We start from the raw sequence: 24,251 nt of genomic DNA, 5'->3' as shown, positions 1-24,251 counted from the left end.
TTTTGTTCTGTGTTGCATCTTTATGGGTAAGTATTAATATTGAAATTTTAGTGTAAAGAAAAACATATTACACTTAACTTTGCATATTTCTAAGGAAAACTGTAGCTAGCTCAGGGGCCAAGCCTATTAAGTGGTCAACTTTAATCTCGCCGGCAAAATTTCCAGCTCCAGCTTTGGTATAGATGCTCTTTGCGAGTATTTATCATTGTCTTGTCTAATCATCACTCATTTTCATCATTACAATTAGAAAAAAGAGGCAGAAAAGTGATGTAGAATAACAAAAAAACACAATAGCAATACAAAAGAAACCTCAGGAATGTATGTGGTAAACTCAGTTTTAATATTGCATCAATATAGTTTTGTGTTTCCATTTTGCATACTACATAAGGTTGCATCTATTGCTGAAGGTTTGTTTCCAAATGACAAGTGTTGCTTGCAACTTGACAGTTGTTGCTTTGGTCTGAAAGATCCCAACCATATGCATAAGTTAATATCTACAATCAAACTTAATATTACACTTACTTGAGAACTGATTCATGAGGTGCTGTAGAAGTTCCTTAAAAGATTTACATCTGTAGAACCAAAACTCTTTTTATGTCTATGCCTTTCTGGACAATTAAAGAACTTTAAATATACCAAAGTCTCACCATGTTTACTCAAGAACCTGCAAGAAATATAGTTATTTGTCTCCTCTTATATGTTGGTGAATCAAACAGTAAGTTACACCCTATGTAAAAAACAAACAAAACACATTACAAAGAAAAAATTATTGGACGAAAACGCATGAATATTTAACTTTTTTCGACATAGTCACCAAGGTGTTCCAATCACTTTTCATATCGTGTGACCAGTTTTTCGATTCCTTGTGTGTAAAAATTCCGTCCAATTTCTTTGAATCACTTTGAGACGGGCTTCCTGCACTTCCTCATTGGATGCAAAATTCTGACCCCCTGGGACACAGGGTGCCAATCGAGGCTATAGGGAGGGATGCCACACTTCCCACATGAATTTCTGCAGTAAATCCTGTGTGACACCAGCTGTATGGGGGGTAGCGTTGTCGTGAAGAACAACAACCCCATCACTCAATCTTCCGGGCTTTCGATCTTGAATGGCTCTTCTCAGCTTCTTTAAAGTCTCACAGTATGTTGCAGCATTGATTGTTGTTCCTCGGGGCACAAAGTCACCGCAAACAATGCCTTCGGAATCGAAGATGATCGTCAGCATGACCTTTTGAACCGTTGGACAGGTTTTTGCTTTTCTTAGTGGTGGCGAATCCTTGTGTCTCCATTCCATGGATGCCCTTTTTGTCTCGGGAGTGTATTGATGCACCCAGGACTCATCTCCTGTGATGATTTTGCTCAGAAACTGCGGACGATCCATGGAATAATGCCGAAGAAATGACAGCACAGCATGAAAATGTTGATTTTTGGGCCCGTCGCTTAACAAGCACGGCACCCAGCGAGAGCACAGTTTACGATAACCCATCTGAACACGAATCAGCATAGACGCACTACCATAGGATATATTCAGTTCACTTGCAATCTCTTTAATTTTCACGCGGCGGTTAGCAAGAATGATTGCATTCACATGCTCTGCATTGTCGATAGTGTTCACAGTTGCAGGCTGCCCGACACAAGGTTTGTAGTTCACATTCGATCTTCCTTTTTCGAACATCAGGCTCCATTTTGTGATCATGGGGCGTGACATCGCATTCTCACCATATACCTCGACAATTTGGTGATGGATTTCACTCCGATTATGCCTTTGTGCCCACAAAAATCGGACAACGGAGCGCATCTCAATGTTGGATGCCACCTCAATACGACACACCATACTCACACTGTGACTACTCGCATACTAAACCAGCTAAAGCACAGCTGCTTCTGGTGTATGAAGGAAACATTCCAGACAGTATTGCCACCAAGCGTGATTATTTTATCTCTCTTAGTACAGGAACATGGGTCGGGTGTAACTTACTTTTTGATTCACCCTAGTACTTCATAAGCTTATAGTGTTAGTTGTCAAGTTTCATTAAACCTACAAATAAAATAGTGTTTTATTTAATTTATATATGCAAAGCATAATTTCTTCCATAAATATCTTTTCCAGGTCGTTGTATTTGTCAACATAACACAGGAGGTGATAACTGTGAAAGATGTGCACGAGGGTATTATGGCAATGCTCTGCAAGGAACTTCGAATGATTGCAGTCCTTGCCCTTGTCCTAGTCAAGGGCCTTGCATTCAACTTGTTGATGAAACTGTAGTCTGTCTTGAATGTCCTACTGGCTATTCTGGTATGTATCTAAAATTTGACATCAAACTTTAAAAAATATATTCTTCTCATCTGATAGTATTAATGAATATAATTCCTCAAAATTTGTTCTGTTAAAATTTGTAAGATAATTAAGTGAATGTCTCAAGAGTAAAGAAAGGTTTTGTCAGTTCTTCCATTAATATAAATATTATTCATGTAAGCATAGCTACAGTTTAATGAAGTTTGATATTATTAAGAGGCATGTCGCCTGATATTGTTTGTATGAATATATGATCATTAGTGCATACATTATATACATAGACATATTTGATGAGTAGATTCACTCAGAGTTCCTTCCAGAACTCACGTGGTCAATAGCCTGAGAGGATCTATTCATCCTTCGTCACCAGGAAAGCTTCAAGACCTACTTCATAGCCATGTTTATTTGACATATAACACTTTGTTTGAATATGTATGAGCAGAAAGAGGACTTAGAAAAACTTATTAAAATAAATGTTTATATTCATCTCTAGTTATCATTGAGTGCATTATGTATTTGTGAGTTTGTGGATTTTACGGTTTCACAAAGCATACGTAATCCGTGAGTAGTTACTGGGATTGATCAAAATTATTTTCAGGTCCTAGATGTGATTTATGCAGTGATGGTTACTATGGCGATCCAACAGGAAGGTTTGGACCAACAAGACTGTGCCAACTATGTGACTGCAATGGTAATGTAGATCCAAATGCAGTCGGAAACTGCAACAGAACAACTGGAGAATGCCTGAAGTGCATATACAACACTGGAGGTCCACATTGTGATCAGTGTTTGCCAGGTACGAAATAATTGTGCAGATTCAGTTAATAAAATCATTATTGTAGCATCTAGTGATGCAAAACGGTGATCAAAATCTGGCATCAGCAAAATAATTGTTCAGCTGTTTATGTAATGAGAGCTGTTGTGAAGTAGCTAAGAAAATATTTCAGGAGGTGCTTTGATAGTCATAAGTTTCATAAACTGTGTGGGGGGGGGATATTATTATCATTTCAACAGAGATAAATCCTATCATGTACATGTATGTAAATGAGCATCTCTAATTCTAAAAACTATATATATATATATTTATCCTTGAAATGATTTTTTTTTTATTTTCTGGAATGAAAAGTTACATATGTTCTTGAAATTTCCAGCACTTCTAGTACAGAAAACTTTGATTAATTATTGATTAATTTGCTTTCTTTTACTTCACTCCTTGTGCTACTTTTGGCTAATGTATGAATATGGGGATGAGTGATGATTATATTAAATTGATGAATGAAAACTCGCAAACATCCATGTCCAGGCCAGGATTCAAACCTGGGACGCCTGGTGTCGTAGTGCGATGAGCTAACCACTTCGCCGCAGGGACCAGCTAGAAAACTTTGATAATTGAACTCTTTTAATATGTAATCATTCAAAATTTGCTGACCGATTCCAAAAATCAGTAAATGATTTATAGAAATTGGAATAGGGCAGGATTCTTTTTCTGATCTATGTACTGAAATTTCAGCATCTGCACACTCATACAAACACTTGAAATGTGTTACGACATTTTCTCCAAATGAAATTAGTTTCTAGGCAAGAAATTGAGAATTTTATGATTTAAGTATTGTAATACAAAAGAAGTGTACAATGAGAGCTAATTTTTCATGCATTATACTTTTATTTTTAGCACTACTATTTCAAAGATTATTTTCCTGTAGTTTACAGTTATTACAAGCATAAGAAAATAGTTTTTCATTGTGACGTTTCAGGAGAACACACGCTCCATTCATCAGACATTTATTTATATTTTGACTAAAGATTCAGTTATAACAATGGTTAGCAATTTTTTAAACAAAAAGAATCCATTATATAGTCAAAATATAAATAAATGTCTGATGAAGGGAGTGTGTGTTCTCCTGAAACATCACAACGAAAACTGTTTTCTTATGCTTGTAATAACTGTAAACTACAACAAAATAATTCTACAATGCAAGCAATGTGTACATACAAGAAAAACTATATTTCAAAGATATTTTGGGGTTTTGAACCCTTAAAATTACCCTCTCTTCATCCCCTTGGGAGTAGCAATTTTTTGGTCATTCATATTTTCATTACTAATAGCAATCTTTTTTAGAGGATCAAAATAACTAATTATAGCTTTCTCCTCCTTTCTTTTCAGGTTTCTATGGCGATGCATTGTCCCTTGATAAAGGAGACTGCAAGCCCTGTCAATGTTACTACCAAGGAACTCAACAAACAGGCTTTGGTCCACCACTGTGCGATCAGTTAACTGGTCAGTGTCACTGTAAAGCACATGTCGTAGAAACCAACTGTAACCAGTGCGAAGACGGATATTACAATATTGACAGTGGAGAAGTAAGGCATTCCTGCATTCATTCATTACTACTTTTATATTATTCATGTACATTCAAGACAGACTTCTTCTATTTACCACCATTTGTCTTTCCTTTCAAGTTGATTCCATTACTTTGTTTTTTCTTCTTCTTTCGTATCTGCTGTTTCTCTTATTTATTTACTTGCCTTTTCTGAAGTTAAATAAAAGTTTATGTACAAAATTGCAAATTTTAACATGCACCATATATGTAGATCATCTTGTAATATGTGGTGTACACTGTTTACAATGCAATTGAAATTTTTGTACTTATTTACCAAACTAAAATAATATTCATGAAGGATGCGGTAAATGCAGTTTTCATATTGCATAAGTAAAATTTCATATTTCCTCAGTTAATGAAGGCAGTGTGCAACAACCTTCCTCTACCTTCCAGCACAACACATCAACTGCGCAGAGCCATTTACAACACTTTAAACACTTTAACAAAGTGGGAGGCATTGCAAACTTTACCCATAAATGCTATGTCTTACAGTCAAAGAACACAAGATTCAACAATACCTCAGGGCTTGCTGGGTGTGTAAGTGACCAATAATGTAACCAGGATGCAGGTAACTAGCTACACATGAAATATGGAATTTCCAATAGAGAAGAAAGGTTTTATTACATAACTTGTCTGATATAAGGCCTCTCTTTCCTACAGAGATATCCGGGCTCTACACTAACTTGGTGACAAAAAAATACACCATTATCTTTACCTTGGTTTGGTGCTAAATAAGCTTCTCTATCTCAGTTAGGTACCTTACTTGAAAGTGTAAATAATACCCCCTAATTAAAACAACTTTATTTAGGTTATACACTAAACAAATGGCTTTACCTTACAATAAACAACTTTATTTCAGTTAGGCACCCTACTTTCATAAACTGGGATTTGTCCTAAACCAGATGAGCCAATCTTTAATTTAAATCATGTTTATCCCATCTAGGTTTCTAACTACATGAACCCTCTTGAGAAGCTCCTTTATTAATTGAAAGCCAAACTTTCCCCTTCTCCTACCTTCCAAAAATAACAAGAAAAAAAAGGAGGGGGATGAAAGAACCGACCGTGGACTTCCCAGTGTTTGAACCTAGGGGTCTGCTCCATAAAAGAAACTACAAAGGGAGAGAAAGAACCGGCCAGGGGCTACCCAGGCTACCCGAACTACAAATGCATCTATTTCAGGTCTCTTGTCGGGGCTACCTGGGGTTCAAACCTGGGAACCAGAGTCCTAAGGGAGACCCAGCCAGGGCTTCCCGAGGATTGCTTCTGGGAACTGGGTCATTAAGGACTTCATCTCTTAAGGAGGGACCTGCATTTGAACCTGAGAACCAGGTCCACCACTGCTGCTGCTGAGCTTCTCTGCCTGGTAGGCCTTTTCCCCTGGATGTGTGCCAGTTGACATCTGGGAGCCTAAGACTTAGCTCTCGGCTCGGACGAGCTTATATAGAAAAAGCAGGTGGCGCTGATGTATCTTGCTATGTCACAGTTTTACTCTTAGCAAACCCCATATTTTTACATATTGCCAACTGAGAATATTTAGATTACCCATTTCCTTACTGTTAAAAACCCTAAGCTAGGAAAACACCAAAAAATATACATGTCAGTGAAACACAGCTGATACCAAGCATTTACCAATTTTCAAACAACAATGAGTAAAGCAGATAAGATAACACGATAATGGAAATAAAAGGGCCCAATGCAGTACTTCAACAATTAGAAATTGAAGTTATCAATTTGCAGCTGACAGAACCAAACTGTATGTGGAATATACCTTGTAACTGCAGGCACATTACAAGTGGTCCTTCAAAATTAATCGGAAAAACAATCTAATTCACAATGTGGAAACGTGAAACTTTACTTGTGCAATAAGAAATATATTCTAAGTATTTTCCACATTTATTATCTAAAAGGGTGATAAAATCGTGTTTGTGCTGTTGAGTAAATTTTCCAATAGAATAAAGGAATACATGATGCCAAAGGCACCTATCAAACTGTGTGTCTAAAGACAATTTGGTCTTAGTATGCTTTGCTACAGTTCAAATTGAAATTCTTTATTTGCATGGGCAAGGTTCAACCTGAGGCTGTTCTGCCACCTAACCTGAGTCATGGACTTAATTTAAAATTGCATTTCTAATATGTTGTTACAATACATTAATACAGTTTAACATAAAACTTACAATTTAGCTACAGACTACTGCTATTGATGAAATAATTATAATTACTGCTCATGTTATATAAATAAAAAACTTTAAAATGTAAATGGTGAAAGAGGATAAATACATATAACTGAAAAAGAAATAAAAATCACAAAATGAGCATACAGAAGTCACAGTGCTTGAGCACAGTTTCTTGTCTGCTACAAGAAAATTATTTTCTTCCTTTTGAAAGTATTTTATTCTAGATATACTTGGCATTCTCTTAGGTAAGACATTCCAAAATATGTTTCTGGTAAGGGAAAGCGAACACTTAGAGATATCTTACAGAGTCAGGAGTAGATGTTTGCACATAGATATTAAAAAGAACTGTAAATTAGGATAATAACATTTTCCCCAAGAGTCCTAAGTTGGTAGGTTCAAATTTGGTGCAAGGGATGCTAATTCTATTCTTGCCCTCTGGTGCAGAAATCTCTAGCTACATTTCTGCCACCTACATGTGTTTTTGTTTTTTTTACGACAGGTATGAAATGTTCCAAATTTAATTTTAATTCTTCACTTTTTCACCCATTTAGGGATGTGAACCCTGCAATTGTGATTCCATTGGCTCAGTCAACCACACATGTGACATTCAAACGGGTCAGTGCATCTGCAGACCTGGTGTTATGGGACAACGCTGTGATGTTTGTGAACCTTACCATTATGGATTCTCCTCTGATGGATGCAAGCCTTGCGAATGTGACCAAATTGGCTCTGTTGCTCTTCAGTGTGACCCATTTGGACAGTGTCCAGTAAGTTGCAGATAATTAATTATGTTTTAAGTTGATAGTTTCTACTGAGGTATACCTTCTCATTCAAGTTATTGTGTAAAGACCCAAAAGTCATATTTGTAGGGAGGGGGATTCAGGGGATGTGGACCCTCCTCAAGAGACTTACCATGTACTAAAATTAAATTATCAAAATATACATGTTCAGCATTTCTTGTATAATCGAAGGTTAATTATTTTCACTGAACTCCCTCGAAGACAAGGATTCAATTGGGATCATAAGGCTTTGAATTGATAGTACCTAAGATGTATACTATACTACTATTTGTAACAATATGCATAAAATATTAATCAGGAACTTTTCTTTCCATCAACTAGGCACAGTGGGTTCCAAAATTGGGGGGCAAGGTGCCAAAACTGAAGGGGGGCAAAGACAGTTTACTTTCCCTTGGGACATATGGTTTAGCACAGTGCAGGGGCAAGAGTGGCAAAGAGTGGGGGGAGCAACTACCCCCTCTCACCCCCCCCCATGCTCCCCCCAATCACTGCCACTGCAGACATATCACCCTTCTTTGTTATTCAATAAATATTATATTTTTATTTTTTTGTGTTTATTTCCTTTCCAGGATATTTGTTTTTATACAAATTTTAGTGATCTTAATCTACACGTAAGCTAGATAATAAATGTGTGTATGTAATAATAACAATAAAGAATATTAATTAAGTTACCATATCTTAACAATTATTATGAATAGACATATTAATTGTGTTAATGTATTAGCTGTGAACATTTATATTAAAGTATTATTATTTGTGAGACTCTTGGTTTGGACTCCTTCCAAAATATATTTCCAGATATGTGCCTGCTAAAAGCAGTTGTAAATTGCATACTTGTCTGTGCAATCTATTTGTACTATATGCTAACAGCAGGGCCAGATTATAAGACTAAATTGGGCCTGATGCTTGAAATCTTCGGTAAACAATAAACACAACGCTGTGTCTAGGTGTCTGAAATTGTGGCTCCAAATTTCATTATAAGATTTATTTTCAGGTTAATATAGAAAAAAAAAACCTGTTCAGATTTTGGAAAATTCTCGTCTGTTTTCATCTGGGCCTATTTCAGGCATGGGCCTAATGCTGCAGCATGAATAGCACCTACCTTAATCTGGCCCTGGCTAACAGTGTATTTGAACATAAGTTGTTATTAGAAGACTTGTTCTCCAGTTATGAATTAAGTAATGTTATCAGATTCAATAGTAAATGCTGATAGGAAACCTTAAGTAGCACTGAATCATTAGAAATTAGTGTAAATGCATTAGGTTGATTTTAGTACCTCCAGACAATGCAGTGATAATGAGGAGGAGGAATATGATTATTATTATTATAACTTAACAAATTCTGAAAAGTTTGGGTCAACCAAGAATTGACCTTGGGCCCGTGCCAGTGTTCTACCATTGAACTACTGTTCCACATTTTGCACAATTTGTATCTGTGTGGAATATATTCTCTGTGTGCCATAAGTTATTTCATGTAGCTAATTCAGTTCAATTACATGTGCTAATTGTGATCGGTCATTGTAATTAGTCAGCTTGTTTAGTATCATTGTTGAACTGATTTTAGCGTGAATCAACCAAAGTAATATGCAGAAGACTCTTTCCATCTAGTTGTCATTCAAATAAAATAACATAGTTGGCACAACTCATTAACTCTATGAAGTATTCTGAAATATGTTAAAAATTACATTGGTTTATAGTGCAGGGAAAATGTAGAAGGCAGAAGATGTGATAGATGCAAGGAAAACAAGTACAACCGGCAGTTGGGCTGTGTGGACTGTCCTCCATGCTACAATCTAGTGCAAGATGCTGCCAACGACCACCGCAACAAGCTTGCAGACTTAGAACGAGTGTTGGAGGACATCGCAAACACTCCTACTGTGATAGATGATCTGGACTTTGAAAGGAAACTGGCTGCAGTTCAGGAATATGTTGATAACTTGTGGGCAGATGCTCGACAGGGAACAGGAGGTGAGTAACATGCATCAGTCTATCAGTACAGGGATTGGTTATCTAGGATTTTTCTCTCAAGGGGCACAGAATATGCAAGCACTGGAAATATCTACATTTTCTACACATGAAGGAACAGGGATCTTATACACTTACATGTGATCAATTATTATGTCTTGTCATTTTTTTCAGTTTGGCAATGTTTGTTGTAGGTCCACTTGTGCTTATATAAGCTGGACGTCCAGATTTAAGTAGAGCCCGAACCATTGTTCAACGAACCTCCACTGGGTATCGAACCCGTGACCCTTTGATCACATAGCGACATCATTAGCAGTTCTGTGAAATAGAAGCTCTACAGTATTTGTATTAACAGTGCTTAAAAAATGGAAAGAGGAAGCTTAAGAATTAACTTTCAGAAACCTTGGAAATATCTGACCTTCAAAAATACTTTTGTCTCGTCTCCATTCAGAGTAATAAATGTTTATTCTTTGAGGATCTCAAGAAGTCTCGAATTCTCTTTCTGGCCAATCTTCTCATTGCAGCATCCAGGAGATCCAGTCATTATGTTCGTGTAACATGATTTGTTTGTTGGGAAGTAATGATATAATCACTATTCATAATGTAGCCATCCCTTGTGGGAGGAGTGTGTGCCACTGTACCCCTTTGCTAATCCGGCATTGAGTGCAGAGCACGGAATCATAAACAGTTTGAGAAAGAGGGTGATGTATCCACATCAATAACGCATGGATATTTTTCAGGATTTGATATGGTAATGTTAGAAATATTGAATATTTCTTATCACTACACCACCATATGCATTATCACTACACTTAATGATAATTTGTTGTCTGTAGGTGATGACAAGAGCCTGTTGCAGCGATTGGATCAATTAGGAAAGAGGCTGAATGCAGTAAATGACATGTTAAATCAGGGGAATGAGTGGATTGACAAGGCCCACGGTACAACCAGTGAAGGAGAACGTAATGTAACACTTGCTGAGGAAGTGATCAAGAGAGCCAATGAACAGCTGAAGGTAAGCATAATCATGTGGAGGCAATATAGATTATTAATTTAACTGAAACTTGTACAAGATACACACATTCATCGTAGGAAGATTTTCAAACTTCAATGCATCTGCATGTGAACTACTAATTACTATCCTTTTGGGAAAAGATTACAAAGTTGAAATGTGGCCCAGCTTCTATCTCGGACATAACTGAATGGTTAGTATTCTTGCTGTGTAAGTGGTTCAGGTGAGCTCCAATATTTTGATGTTGATCCAATTCATGACAACTGTAGAGCTACTTGAAAAGAAGTTGGTGCAGAAAGTCATATATAACTGCATGGACCTTGCATCACCCAATTAAGTGCTTCTTGGCTGACCTTGACCCTTGTTAATTTATTTATTTAAATCTATGAGAAACCAGTGCTTGATTATTTGGGGAAACACTGTTGCATAATTCTGTCATTAATTATAATGCGCAGGAAAATACATTTTAATAATATTAACAAGTATGTTAATTCTGTAGGCCCCACAGGGCAGCAAGAAAAGTGACGAGTAGAGCAGAATTTCAATTAAATCTGAATTAGTGTGTTCTAAAGCATGTTTCTATTTACTTTTAGCTCAATATGTATACCTACCTACCTGCTGTAAGCATTCTATAGCTTTTCACATACAGAAATGTATTGAGGGTGATGAGGAAGAATTAATTACCATTTTATTTATTTTTTATTCCAGAATGCACTTGACTATATTCAGACAGAGGGAAAAGATGCACTGCAGAAAGCTGTTGAACGATCAGAAGAATTTGGCCAGCAGAGTGACAGGATGTCGGAAATAGCAAGAGAGGCTCGTCATTTAGCTGAGCAGTTAGTTCAGATCTTGAATATTCTTGCATTAGATCCGTTATTAGCCTGTCTGAGTTTTGCTGTCATCATTACATATTAAGTGGCAAATTTATGCACTAAATGCATTCCTAGTTATAAAAGCAGCTCAAAGGCAAACATTTTATAAACAAGTGTGATATTTCCCATTCCACAAACACATATCCAGGAGACGTCCTCTGGATATCCGTAGGATGTTCCAGAATGTCCAGTAGACATCCATAGGATGTCCCCTGGATATCCATATGTCCGTCCAGGGGACGTCCATAAGACATCCAGGAAAGACTTGTTTTGGACATAACGTGGATCATTTTTGGATGTGTTTCGGACATTCTGTGGATCATTTTTAAACATGTTTTGAACATCCTGTGGATCATTTTTGGATGTGTTTTGGACATTATATGGATGACTTTTGGACTTGTTTCGGACATGTGTTCACTTAATTTTCTGGATATTTTTATTGCATTCTGGATAAGGATATATTCTGGACTAAAATTGTACCTAATTGGACATTATGCTGATATTTTTCGCACATAGGTTGGATACGAAAAGAACATTCCTGGACTACATTTACACAAATCGAAGACCTCGAGTAAACATAATCTTATAACAAGCACTCCACTCTCTCTTCCTCTATCTCTCACTCACACACATACACGCACTTACGCACACAAATTCACAAACACACACACACATACGAAAAGTACTTTGTATTCACATGCATAAGCATAGTAAGCAGCGCTTATTCTTCACTATCACGCAAGGCAACGTCCTCATGCAAACTGCCCTTGTGTTCGAGACGAGATGCAAAGAAAGCCTCATGGCAACTTTCACCTGCTTGGCGCACATGCGTGACTCACTGAAAAGACAATGGGCCTACGGGCAATGCAATTCCTGTGGGAGATGTTTTTAATTTACGATTTTTTACTTCATAACAGAGTTTGAGTGCTAACATAGTTGACACTAGATACTATGACTGAATCTTTACACGGATATCAAAACATTTATGTCAAATTTGTGATAACACTTGGACGTAATACCACATATCCCATGAATATCCAGAACAGGACGTCCTATGGATATTCAAGATGGAGGATTCTTTGGATATCCAGGAAGGGATATCCCATAGACGTCCCGTGGATATCTCATTCTGGATACCCAGAATGGGACATCCACAGGACGTCTTATGGACATCCAATATATCCATGGATCTGAATCTGACATTGTGGACATCCTATGGATGTCCCTTGGAGATGTGTGCTGTATGAGTTGAGTTCTTAAATGCAAAATTGATGATTTCACTCTGTAAATGTATGTTCAAAAGATTTTGTTCAAACTGTTGAAGCAACAAAAGTTTGTACCAGTACAATATGCATTCCTGAATAGCCTAAACGTTATTGTTTTGCTGTGCTGTCCTTGGTAACCTAGATCTTCAGTGTTGCGCCAGCAGCATTAGAACAATTGCAGACACACTTGAAAAGCAGCTTCTGGTGTAGTAAGTAGTAAGGTAGATATGGTGATTCATCTTCCAATAAAAAGCTGTTTAGCAGGCCTCGAAGTTCTTAAACTATGTATTGCATTTAAAGTTGTTTTTTTCATATACTGTACATATAAATGTTAGTTTATTTTTTCCTTGTGTGCGTATTGAAAGAAACACATTTGTAATTTTTTATATCTCCAAAGATAAATAAATTATTATTGCTAATAAAAAAAAAAGAATGGGTAAGTTGAAAGAACTTAAAGTTAGAACCAAAGTTTTCAATAATTGTGAAGTATCAAGCCATACATAAATTGGGTTAAAATTCTTGCAATACATCTCTTGAAAAAGATTTGGCATTGAAACATTGTCTTTATATGCAAATCAAAACTCAAATTAACAACAGCAACAATAAATTGAGTTCTCCATAATTTTTATTGGTGTGTATTGGGAAAATTAAAATACTTACATGTTGGAGTTGTAACATTTATGCAGTTTGCCATGAACAGCCTATTAATGAAGTTTTTGGTTTTAAGACACAACAAATAAATATTAATATTCATTCTTATTTTATCTTCTAATTATGCTTAAAAGTTGACTTGCTGTTAGCTCATGCTTTGTTCTAAGCATATCTGCATTAAGCAAAAGAATTTCAACAATAACACTGTAATTTATTAATAATACAGTCTATTTTACAGTATATAAAAGTATGTGCTTGTTAAGGTCTAAACGATGCTGATTTTAGACTTTTTTGTGTCTGAAATGTAAATGTAAATAGTGAAAAATAATTTTGCTTTTCAGGCAAGAGCAAGAGGCAAAAGGAATAGCACAAATTGCAGAAAGAGCCTATAACACCTCAACTCAAGCCTATGAGCAAGCTAGAGATTCCATAAATCAACAAAGGAACATAAGGTATATTTCAGGGTCTCTTGCTTCTAGCATGGTAAATTTATTCATTGATAATATATTTCATTTTTTTTTTTTATTTATTTACATTAGGGCTGAGCTGATACCACTTTGAATCAATACACTTACTGATTCCCACCAATACCTTTGCTTGAAAATGATAACAATTAAAAGTTGTTAAAAATATTGATTAATATTAGTGGGTCCAATTGTTTTGACATTTCTGGAATAAAAGTCTGATATTTTCAAGTAGATTTCAATCCTCAAGTACTTTAAATTCAGAGCCATTTGAAATGTCTGCCTGTTCAGGGTCCTGAAAATCAAATTATGTACCAAAATTGGAACTATGATGGGGAATTTTTTTTCCAGGTTATATAACCAAATTTTTGGGATCCTAGATACTCTTAGTCACTGCTAAAACTTGATATGTAATAACATTTTCCCCAGCACTTGCAGTGCAAAATAAATTAGCTCTCGCTTACTTTGCATGAGAGCTCTTGTAGCATATTCTAATTATTGGAGTAGGTTTAAAGTTTAAGAAAAAAATCGTTACAACATAGTGCAGTCAGCTGCAGTGATGGATACTCCATACACATGCTACCTCTGTATAAGGGGGGTAGATGGTCAGTTGGTATTGAATATTTTTGTCAACATACTGTGAAAAGAAATGAAAGTGTCATACATATTGGCGTAATGTAGGAAATACGCACATCCTTGGTATATGAAGGGGTGAGTGGGTGTTTTGTAGCTCCTGTTACCTGTCTTTCAAAGGAATTGTTTGCCGCTGGTCAGATGCTTACAAAACATCTTTTACTCCATCTGTGGGTAATAAAATGAGATATTTACATAAGTAATTAGTACTGCACAGGTAATAGATATTTCAAGTGTAATATTTTTCATGTGGATGGTAAAATGCATGAAAATACTGCTGTAGAAGTTAAGCCAACATAATCAGCATCAAACACTATATTGAAAGCCTCACCTTGATAACAGATTGCTATTTTGACACAGCTTTTTCTTTGTTTTGTTGAATTTATTTGCACAAGTGCCTCAAGTCAGGGAGGCAGAGTGGGCATGCCTTGCATATGTGTGATACAGATGTATTACACACTACAGTTCAAAGATTATGGCAAGAACTGTGGGATCCACTAGTATTTGGCAAATTGTCCATGACTATTTTCATTAATTTTTTCTCTTACGTCCTATGTATTTTTAAGCAATGGATTTTTATGTATGCTGGTACAGAAATTGTCAACAGCTTGTTTTGAGTTTTCTTTTAATTCTTGAAGCTCTTATTGGGTCAAATAAAGTGCACGAACATGGTGATGGGCAATTTGCATGGTAATACGCATGGATCCCACTGTACATTCCTTTGTGAGCCATCCACGTGTTAAGTGATTGAGAAATATTGTCACACTTCATTTCTTTTATCCTGCACTCTTACATCTTTACAGTGATGAATTGCGAGTGCTGAAAAACAACATTGAGACATCGTCTGACCAACTGGACCGTGTCAGGGCCCTGGCAGAAGATGCACGAGGAAGGGCAGACAAGGCTAAGCAAGATGCAGTCGGCATCTACACAGAAATGCTTGCTCTGACCGTCCCTCCAGCCAACATATCACAGTTGAAAGAAGAAGCCGACCAAATTAGTGATGAGGTAATTTCCATACAACAGAAATTTCATTTTTAATCTAGCAAAAGTATTTATATTTCTTTGCCTATATTGATGATAATACTTAGTCTTGCATTTAGTCAATTTGTTATGTTATGTCATTCAAGACAAGATGAACCTAGTACCATTGTATCTCAAATTCAACATCTCTGCATTTTCACAACAACTATGAAGTATGTATGTGAAGTTAGCAGCTATTGTGAAAGATATGTACTTGAATATGCAATATGTTTGGACAATTTTTTTTTATTAGGAATTTTAATGACTAGTCATATATTTTTTATAACTGAGCACATTATTATATATGCAAGAAGTTTGCATTTTGTGTAATGTGTGGAGTTGATTAAGCTACTTAAAAAAGCTATGTTACAGTTACTGTTATTTTGCATGCAAAAAGTATTTACTGTTACCTTACTTGCAAAAGTAATCAGTTCCTTTACCATTACCTTTTGTCATACAATTCCTATTTCAGTTAAATGTAATTATTGTATCTTTCCTGGCGACAAGATTCAAACAGGTGTTCTCAGATTACCAGCCAGGTTAAATCTGCATTAGCTTCCAACGTTCCCATGGCATACATTGCTCTCATCTTCAGGGAATGTAAAATGGAGACCAGAGTAGGGTTATATATGCGACTATGATGGGGCAGAACTTGGATGCTGTCTTCCTATTGGCTCGCTCTGGATCCTGGGGTTCTCATTGGCTGGTGTCGTATTTTTACAGAGGAGTGGGTTCCAGGCGTGACTGAGCGGGAGTCCCACGTCCCTGTTGAGATGGGTGCTTTCCGGTGAAATGGCTGTGGCTTCCTTTATTTGTCGGTTCCAGTAACCGGCACATTTGGCTATTATTTTGGTGTCTGCAAATAAAATCTCCGCCCCATCATAGTTATATATATAACCATACACTGGTCTCCATTTTTTACACTCCCTGAAGATGAGAGCAATCTATGCCATAGGAATGTATGGAAGCTAATGCCGATTTAACCTGACTCGTAACCCGTAACACCTGTTCCAACATTTAACTGTTTACACAGTTATCACATCTGTTCTCTGTAGTATATATATTCCCACTGTAACTTCAAGTCCGCAAATTTAACCTTCAGTAGGTGGAAGCTTCTCCAGCCTGTTGGCCTCTTTCGATGGGAACTTTTCAGGGGATGCTTTCCAAACTTGCAGCAATGTACAAAAATATTGTATAAAGGGAACTAATTGTCCCAGAGAATCTTTATTTTTTGTGCATGCAATGATGAGACTCTTATAGAAGTGGAAATTTATACATTTTTACCTCCAAATAATGACAGCTAAAAGAAATAAGATAATGAAAGTTTTGAAGCAAAAATTAATTTTCAGCAATCTCCCCATTATGGCCACCATAATAGACCAAAGTGAATGAAGAATGTAGTATGTAGCAGTGGTACATTCCTAAAACCATGCCAAGCTGCATTGAAAATACAATGTAGTAGATACTTCTTGGGGAAAAATAATAACAATGAATAAGAAAATCAGTATAGCCATATTGTTAATTCTAGATGAGCATCATATAGCAGTGCTGTTTCCTTGTAATATTTCTTATTGCTCTGATCATGTAGCATCAGTGTGTGAATTAATGGGGGCAGGGTTTGCTGGGTATTCCCCCCACAAAATATTTTTTCTCCGGCAAAAGATAATTGTTAAATAAATTAATTGAAAGCATACAGTAGACCATGTCTTAACTATGTAACAAGCAGAATTAAAAAGTCATTCACGTCCATTAATGGTCCAGTCATTAAAGATTTCCATATCAGAATGTATGCAGCCTTGTGGATTAAAGGAGGGGACAATCCTGAAAGTGGACGACCTCACTGAGCAGAGACAACAGCAGGCTGTTTTCAGCTTAAGTTTTCATGGCACAGTGCTAATATTTTACATGTATAGTGTAAAAGGGTTCACAAGAAACTTGAAGGTAGGTTAAATGGATGTTAAATTTGAACTTGGCAACAGAAATTTGGTCAAGTTTTCGGTGTTACTAGTTCGATAGTTCTTTTGTGTATGACTTTAGGTTTTCTTGGAATGTATATATACTGCTTCTAAATTACATTTAAATGATATCATAAGATATGGAAGGTACGAGGCGTATTCGTAAAGTAAGTACCGTTTGCAAATATTGCTGCCGTAGCACTGCAGTCGCGACCGTGTGAGTTCTCGCTGACGTCCTTCATCCGTTAGTAAGCCACAGGCATGTGTGGGAGCAGGTCATGCTTTTTCTTCGTAGTTTTCTGAAGGTTTGAAATGTTCAAGAAAATCAATTGACCCGCCAACTGTGAAGTCTGGTCTGTGATTCGTTTTCTCAATGCAAGAAACGTGAAACTGGTAGACATCCACCGTCAACTGTGTGAGGTCTATGGAGAAGGTGCAATGAGTGAACGTATGTTGAGGAAATGGGTCCAGATGTTTAAAGAAGGTCGCGAGACAGTTCACGATGAACCAAGGAGTGGTCGGTCATCTGTTGTGACCGAGGATTTGGTGCGTGAGGTCGACGCGGAAATTCGTGGAAACAGACGCTTCACAATATCGTTACTTTCAATGGAATTTCCACAATTTCCACTTGGCACCAAGTGACTACCATCTCTTTCTTCATCTGAAGAAGTTTCTTGCTGGTCAACGTTTCAACAAGGAAGACGACGTCGAAGCAGCAGTGCATGGGTGGCTTCATCACAGGCGGGAACATTCTATGATGATGGGATACAAAAACTAGTGCCACGCTATGACAAATGCTTGAACAATGGTGGAAACTACATAGAAAAGTAGTTTAAGGTCTGTAGAATGCAATGCAAATAAAAAAAGTACGAAACTATTTTACTTTATTTTTTACACTCCTTTGGTACTTACTTTCCGAATACGCCTTTTACTTAGAACCACAATGCAATACTGTAGTTTACACTGGTAACATACACAAATTTGCATACTAAATGAACGTACTTCCAAAAATGAAATCACAAGTACGCCACTGAGTGGGCATCCCCCCAAAGCAAAAAGCTTAATTCGTACAGTGTGTAGCATCCCTCCATCAATCCCATATGATCATCATTCATTCTTATTAATAGTAAACATACAAACATAAAAGCAAAGTCAAATAATACAAAATTTATACTTTGTGTTTTCAGGCCAGCCGAATCAAAGCTGAAGCAGATGAACTTGTACAGACCAACAGAGAGATCCTAACAGAGCTCGAACAGCAGATCGAACTTGCTAGGGATTTGTTAGAGAAAGGCATTAGCCAGCAGCAGGAAACAGACGAGCAGTTGGCAGATATGGATGTCACGCTTGAAAGAGCAAAGCAAGCAGTTGGACTTGGCGATAAGACTTTGCAGGAAGCTCAGAACACGTATGAAACTTTAGCTGGTAAGAACTTTATAATCCATTGTAAGACTTGTGAGAAAGTTTTTAACATCAGGATGATTAAAGAACCGAACCGAACCGAACCGAACCAAACCTTGGCATGTCTCGGCAATGACTTTTATCAAATCTGTCTGAAGTACTGAAGTAAAGAATCATATTTTAAATTCTAAAAGAAATGGGGAAAATAATTCCTGTAGAATTCCATCTAGAGCATTCAAGAGAATGATTGAACTGCATTCACTATTGTAATTGAAAATAGAATTGTAGCACATGTGTGAATGCATGGAGACACACACATTCAAATTTAATCAGTCAGTGCTCACTTAGTCACATCTTCACTTACATTATACAAGTATATATGTACATATAATATTGTGTGTATTAGTAAATTCGTATATGCACTGTGCTTTTTGCAAGAAAAAATGTCTCCACACTCTTCGTAAGTTAGTTTGCCATCATGGCACAAAAGATATTCAAAGTTAATCACAAGAGCTATTGAGAAATACCATGGTGTGTTCATACATGATGGTACACATTTGTCATATATTGCTTTCCTAAACTCAAGCAATTATTAGTTTCTATTCTCCCTATGGCGTAACCTTGTATTCCTCCAGAAAAGCAACCCATATGCAGTTTAACTAGACCTAAAAATTTAGGGCAAATTCTAACTTGTTCCTTAACAGGGAAGTGAAAAGTAGTTTTAGATGTTGACAATTCATAAAAGATTAGATCTAGTGGGAGAATTTTATAGTGTCCTAAAATGTCTTTAAGTGGTGATTAGTGCCTATTTTCACCCTTTTAAGGTTAAAATTCATTGCATTAATATGTTAATCTTGATTGATTGATTTTGTTTATTTTGCTTCGCCTTTCTGCCAATTTTGGTTAATCGCGAAGATGAGGATGACTGATGACATGACAAAGAGGCACTAACAAGCCCAGGCTTGGATTTGAACCCAATACCCCAGCGACCTTAACATCAAGTGATTGACAGATAAGGGACATAATATAATACAATTGTGGAAAACTTTAAAAATCTAAAAATTTACTTATTTATTTACCTTCAACAGAGACGAGTCTCCAATTACAGAAGGTAGTATCAAAATATTACATTTTCATTTACAACTTGTACGTACACATATACACACTCTCCCTCCTTCCTCCTTTACACACACACACACATTCACAAACATAGACAGATAATACATAATATATATACATATATATATATACATACATACATCCTGGTGACAGAGAAGGTTTACTGCTTAACTGTGACAACAGAAATTTTCAGATATTTACCCATTTCATCTGAATTACACAAAACAAGTATAACAAACACTGGTACAATACATCATTACAACTTCAATTCGACAAATCCAATTATCATAATAAATACATTATTAAGAGAGATACCCCTTTAACATATTCATAAATTTGGTCTGTGTCATACTGAAATCCAAGTCTACCAAATGATTTGAGATCTTGTTATATTCAAGGGTAATTTTTTGTAGTGGAGAAATTTTATACATTTCTGTTCTTGGGATTTTGTATGAGAGTAAACATCTATTACGTAAGTGACCCTGTCTCACATTAAACCATATTCTTTCTAAGTATAGTACTACTATCAATATGACCATTTATTATTTTATACAGAAACATTTGTTGAGAAATGTCATGCCTATTTGACAGGCTTACAAAATCAAATTCATTTAACAAATCATTGTATGGTATTTTAAGTATCATTGGCGATATTTGTTACTTCTTATAATATAAAAATCTGAGAATTCTTTTCTGTATACGTTCAATCATACTTTTCTGGGAGTCACAAGTTGGCGCCCATACAGAGCAAGCATATTCTAATTTGCTTCTAACTAAGCATTTATAGAGCATACACAACGAGCATATATTATTTAAACATTTAGCATTTCTTATTAGAAATCCAAGATTCCTGTAGGCATTCTGGGTAATGCAAGAAATATGCTCTGTAAAGGTCATGTTATGCATAATAATTACTCCTGGGTCTTTAATGGAATTCACTCTTTTTACAAATTCACCGTTAATAACATATTTATAATTTCGCACATTATTTCTTGCTCTGGTAAATATCATGTACGAACATTTCTAAATATTAAACCTGAGATCATTCTCTACACTCCACCTATGAACCATGTTTATATCAGTCTGTAATTTCCTAGTATCCGTAATATCTCTAATTTCTCTATATATTTTAACATCATCTGCGTACATTAAACACTTTGAAAATTTGATTGTACCTGGTAAATCCAGTATATATAAAGCCTCAATCCCACCACTCACTCACTGACTGACTGACTCACTCACTGACATAAATGTTCTCCATGAAGGAAGCCCCGGAGGCAAAAAAATGCCCGATTACGACCCCCCCATGAAATCGTCCCAAAAGGCCGAGAAAATTCAAAAATCACTCAATTGGACCTTCCTTAAGGGTGAGAATGCCCTTTTTTCACATTCTTAGCAAACGTTGCCACGGGCATTTTTTGCAGCACACATTGTTTCCTTCAATTCTTAATTGTCTAGCTACATTATATTTTTCACAGATCAATAGCACACAAATGAATGAACTCATGGTTTTGAAAAGGTGCCTGAAACAAGGGCAACATCTACATAAGAAGTAGATTCAGCCCAGATACAATTACGTATATATTGTTATACTCAATGCGAAAATATCTACAACGTGCTTGTTTTAACTAAATGTTTAGGGGTATAATAACCAGAGCTAGGAATTTTAGGTGCTGCACCTTAAATTTTTTTGAGTGAAAATGGGTAAAAAAGTTACTCATTCCCAAAATAAGCACATATTGAACTCTACTCATGGTGTTTCGGTTGCACCTTTTTGCACCTTTTTCACAATCTCGGAACCTTTTCCACCTTTTTCACAATCTCAGAACCTTTTGCACCTTTTCGCCCTTTTTGCATCTTTATCATTTTTTTTAATACAACTCGCATGCTGTTTAACCCCACCCACATTCGAGGCACAGTTTCTTGCCACGCGATTCTTCTTTACCGCACAACAATGAATCGGCTTTCTTCAGTTCTTGGACGTTAATGTAGTATAAGCGCGCGGACTTTAAACAGTACCAACAATGATGCGTTACAATTGCTAGAAGTTGTGCTCTTTTTGTCCTATGCTGTATTGTTTACGAATTGTTGTAGGAAAGCTGTCCTTCTCCTGTCTCAGCGAGAAAGGTAACTGCAGTCTGTGATCGACTGATCGATGCATCAGATTTGCTTGTTCACCATGCCAAAACATACAGTAAATGTTGGGAAACTGCAGGACATTGTTAAACAGTTTAGCGGTGACAGTATTCAGAGTGATGGATCTGTTCTGAGGTGTGATGTGTGTGATATTTCTATTGCTGTTGATGACAAACACCAACTCACTTGGGTTGTGCAGCATCTACAAAGTGGGAAGCACGTCAGGAATAAAGAACTACGAGATAGTAAAGGTGGGAAGCGAAAGCAATTCATTGGTGAGGCGCTTGCATCTTCGAGTTCCAGAAATACAAATGATTTTTTCAGTGAGACAGCAGGGACATTTGTAGCGTGTGGAATACCTCTTTCGAAACTTAACAATCCTCTCATTAAATCATATTTGCAAAAATATACTGGGAAGTCAGTTCCAGATGAGAGCACCTTAAGGAAATCTTACCTTCAACCTCTTTATGAAGCTAAAATCTCGCAGATCAGTAGTAGCTGACCATCCAGTCTATTTCATACTAGATGAAACCACATATAGGCAAAACAGGTACGTTTTGAACATTTTAGTAGCACCTCTCAATGGACATCAAATGAAACCCATGCTTTTAAAGACTTATTTTCTCGGCAAAACAGATAATGCAAGTTTCAATGATGCATGTTTTGTATTGTGGCCAGAAGGCGTAAAATATAATAGTGTGTGGTTAGTTCTTACAGACCAAGTATCTTACATGTTAGCTGCATTTTCTAATCTGAAGAATATGTATCCTAACTTAAAACACTTGACCTGCATTGTTCATGCTTTGCATCGAGTTTGTGAAGCTCTTAAATATGAATATACATATGGGAACGAATTTGTTCCTAGCATTAAGAAAATACTGAAAAAGGCTCCTTCAAGAATATAGAAGTACCTAGAAATTACGAAACTTCCACTACCACCCTCTCCCATCCTCACTAGATGGGGTACATGGTTAAAAGCTGCAATTTTATTTACGATCATTTCCATATAATATCGAAATATTTAGATGCTTTGCCTAGTGATTCCTCAGCTCTAGAAAAAGCCAAAAAACTTGCACTAAAACAGGAATTGCAAGATAAACTCTATATTGTACTTGGCTTCTCTTTCCTTACTACTGCAATCACAAAACTGGAGGAGCAGTGTCCTGAAAAGGAAGCACAGTGGGCTGTTTTGATGGATGTGCAACGAGAGCTGCAAGGGGTCGGGAAAGAGAACTTAGAACAAAGTTTAGCCAAAAACCCTGATGTTCAAGAAGTCGCAACCAACAAGGATGTGGATTACCGGTTGAAAACAAAATACGCACCACTTGTGTCTGTTGACGTTGAACGTTCTTTTTCAACTTACAAGTATCTGCTTAGTGACCGCAGATGTAGCCTCACTCAGAAGAACATAGACATTTTGAATATAATCTATTTTCACAGTTTCTAGATAACTAATTCTAAGCAAGTAAGAAGAAGCATGTTTTCCTTTATGTCGCTTTCTAATGTATCAGAGAATTTTCTTTGCAGTTATATTAAACGACGATTTACAACCAGAGAATAATCTATGTGTTTATCCAGACAAGTTGAATCATATATGTATGCACTGCTCACAATAAATTATACATCTGAAAATTAGCACCTATTTTAGCACCTTTTTTGCACCTTTATTGGCAAATTTTTGCACCTAAAATTCCTAGCTCTGATAGTAACAAACAATTCTTTAGAGCTTGCTGTGCTTGTTGTTGTCCATGGAAACGGACGTTGCTAGGGAACTTACAGAAAGTTTATTTTCGCTCCGAAAACTACTGTAAGGGAATTATGCAAGACTTTTCGAATTTCAAAACATGAGCATCAGAATTTATTATGGAGGAGAGGTAGGAATTTGATGGGAATGACGGAAAACAATTATTTTTCAATTAAGTTTACAAATGTGAAAATGACAAAAGATGTAAATATTGCTTTTTCAATTTAATTTTGCCATTGAATTCGTTTATGCAAAAAATCTAACTAACTAACTTGAAACTATTATTGCTTACTCACTTTATTATTAAGAAAATAGACATTTTGAATATTTTTGTATATTTGTACCATATTAGAGCCCGT

The 24,251-nt window shown here is 36.3% G+C and overlaps 1 protein-coding gene across 2 annotated transcripts in view; it reads left to right on the top strand.

Annotated features, from left to right (window-relative positions):
- Positions 1–24,251, top strand: part of LanB2 (laminin subunit gamma-1) — a 351,641-nt gene that overhangs the window by 314,023 nt on the left and 13,367 nt on the right. For both annotated transcript variants that reach the window (XM_083135585.1, XM_083135586.1), the window contains 10 exons: positions 2,110–2,295; positions 2,894–3,091; positions 4,460–4,656; positions 7,402–7,617; positions 9,347–9,617; positions 10,451–10,629; positions 11,335–11,465; positions 13,759–13,869; positions 15,318–15,522; positions 18,680–18,917. In XM_083135585.1, coding sequence (XP_082991711.1) covers positions 2,110–2,295; positions 2,894–3,091; positions 4,460–4,656; positions 7,402–7,617; positions 9,347–9,617; positions 10,451–10,629; positions 11,335–11,465; positions 13,759–13,869; positions 15,318–15,522; positions 18,680–18,917 — 1,932 coding nt within the window. The remainder of the gene's footprint in view (positions 1–2,109; positions 2,296–2,893; positions 3,092–4,459; positions 4,657–7,401; positions 7,618–9,346; positions 9,618–10,450; positions 10,630–11,334; positions 11,466–13,758; positions 13,870–15,317; positions 15,523–18,679; positions 18,918–24,251) is intronic.

This window comes from Lepisma saccharinum, chromosome 14 (genome assembly GCF_977018435.1).
Source record: "Lepisma saccharinum chromosome 14, izLepSacc3.1, whole genome shotgun sequence".
NCBI classification, from domain to species: domain Eukaryota; kingdom Metazoa; phylum Arthropoda; class Insecta; order Zygentoma; family Lepismatidae; genus Lepisma; species Lepisma saccharinum.
This window is presented reverse-complemented; position numbering and strand designations above follow the sequence as displayed.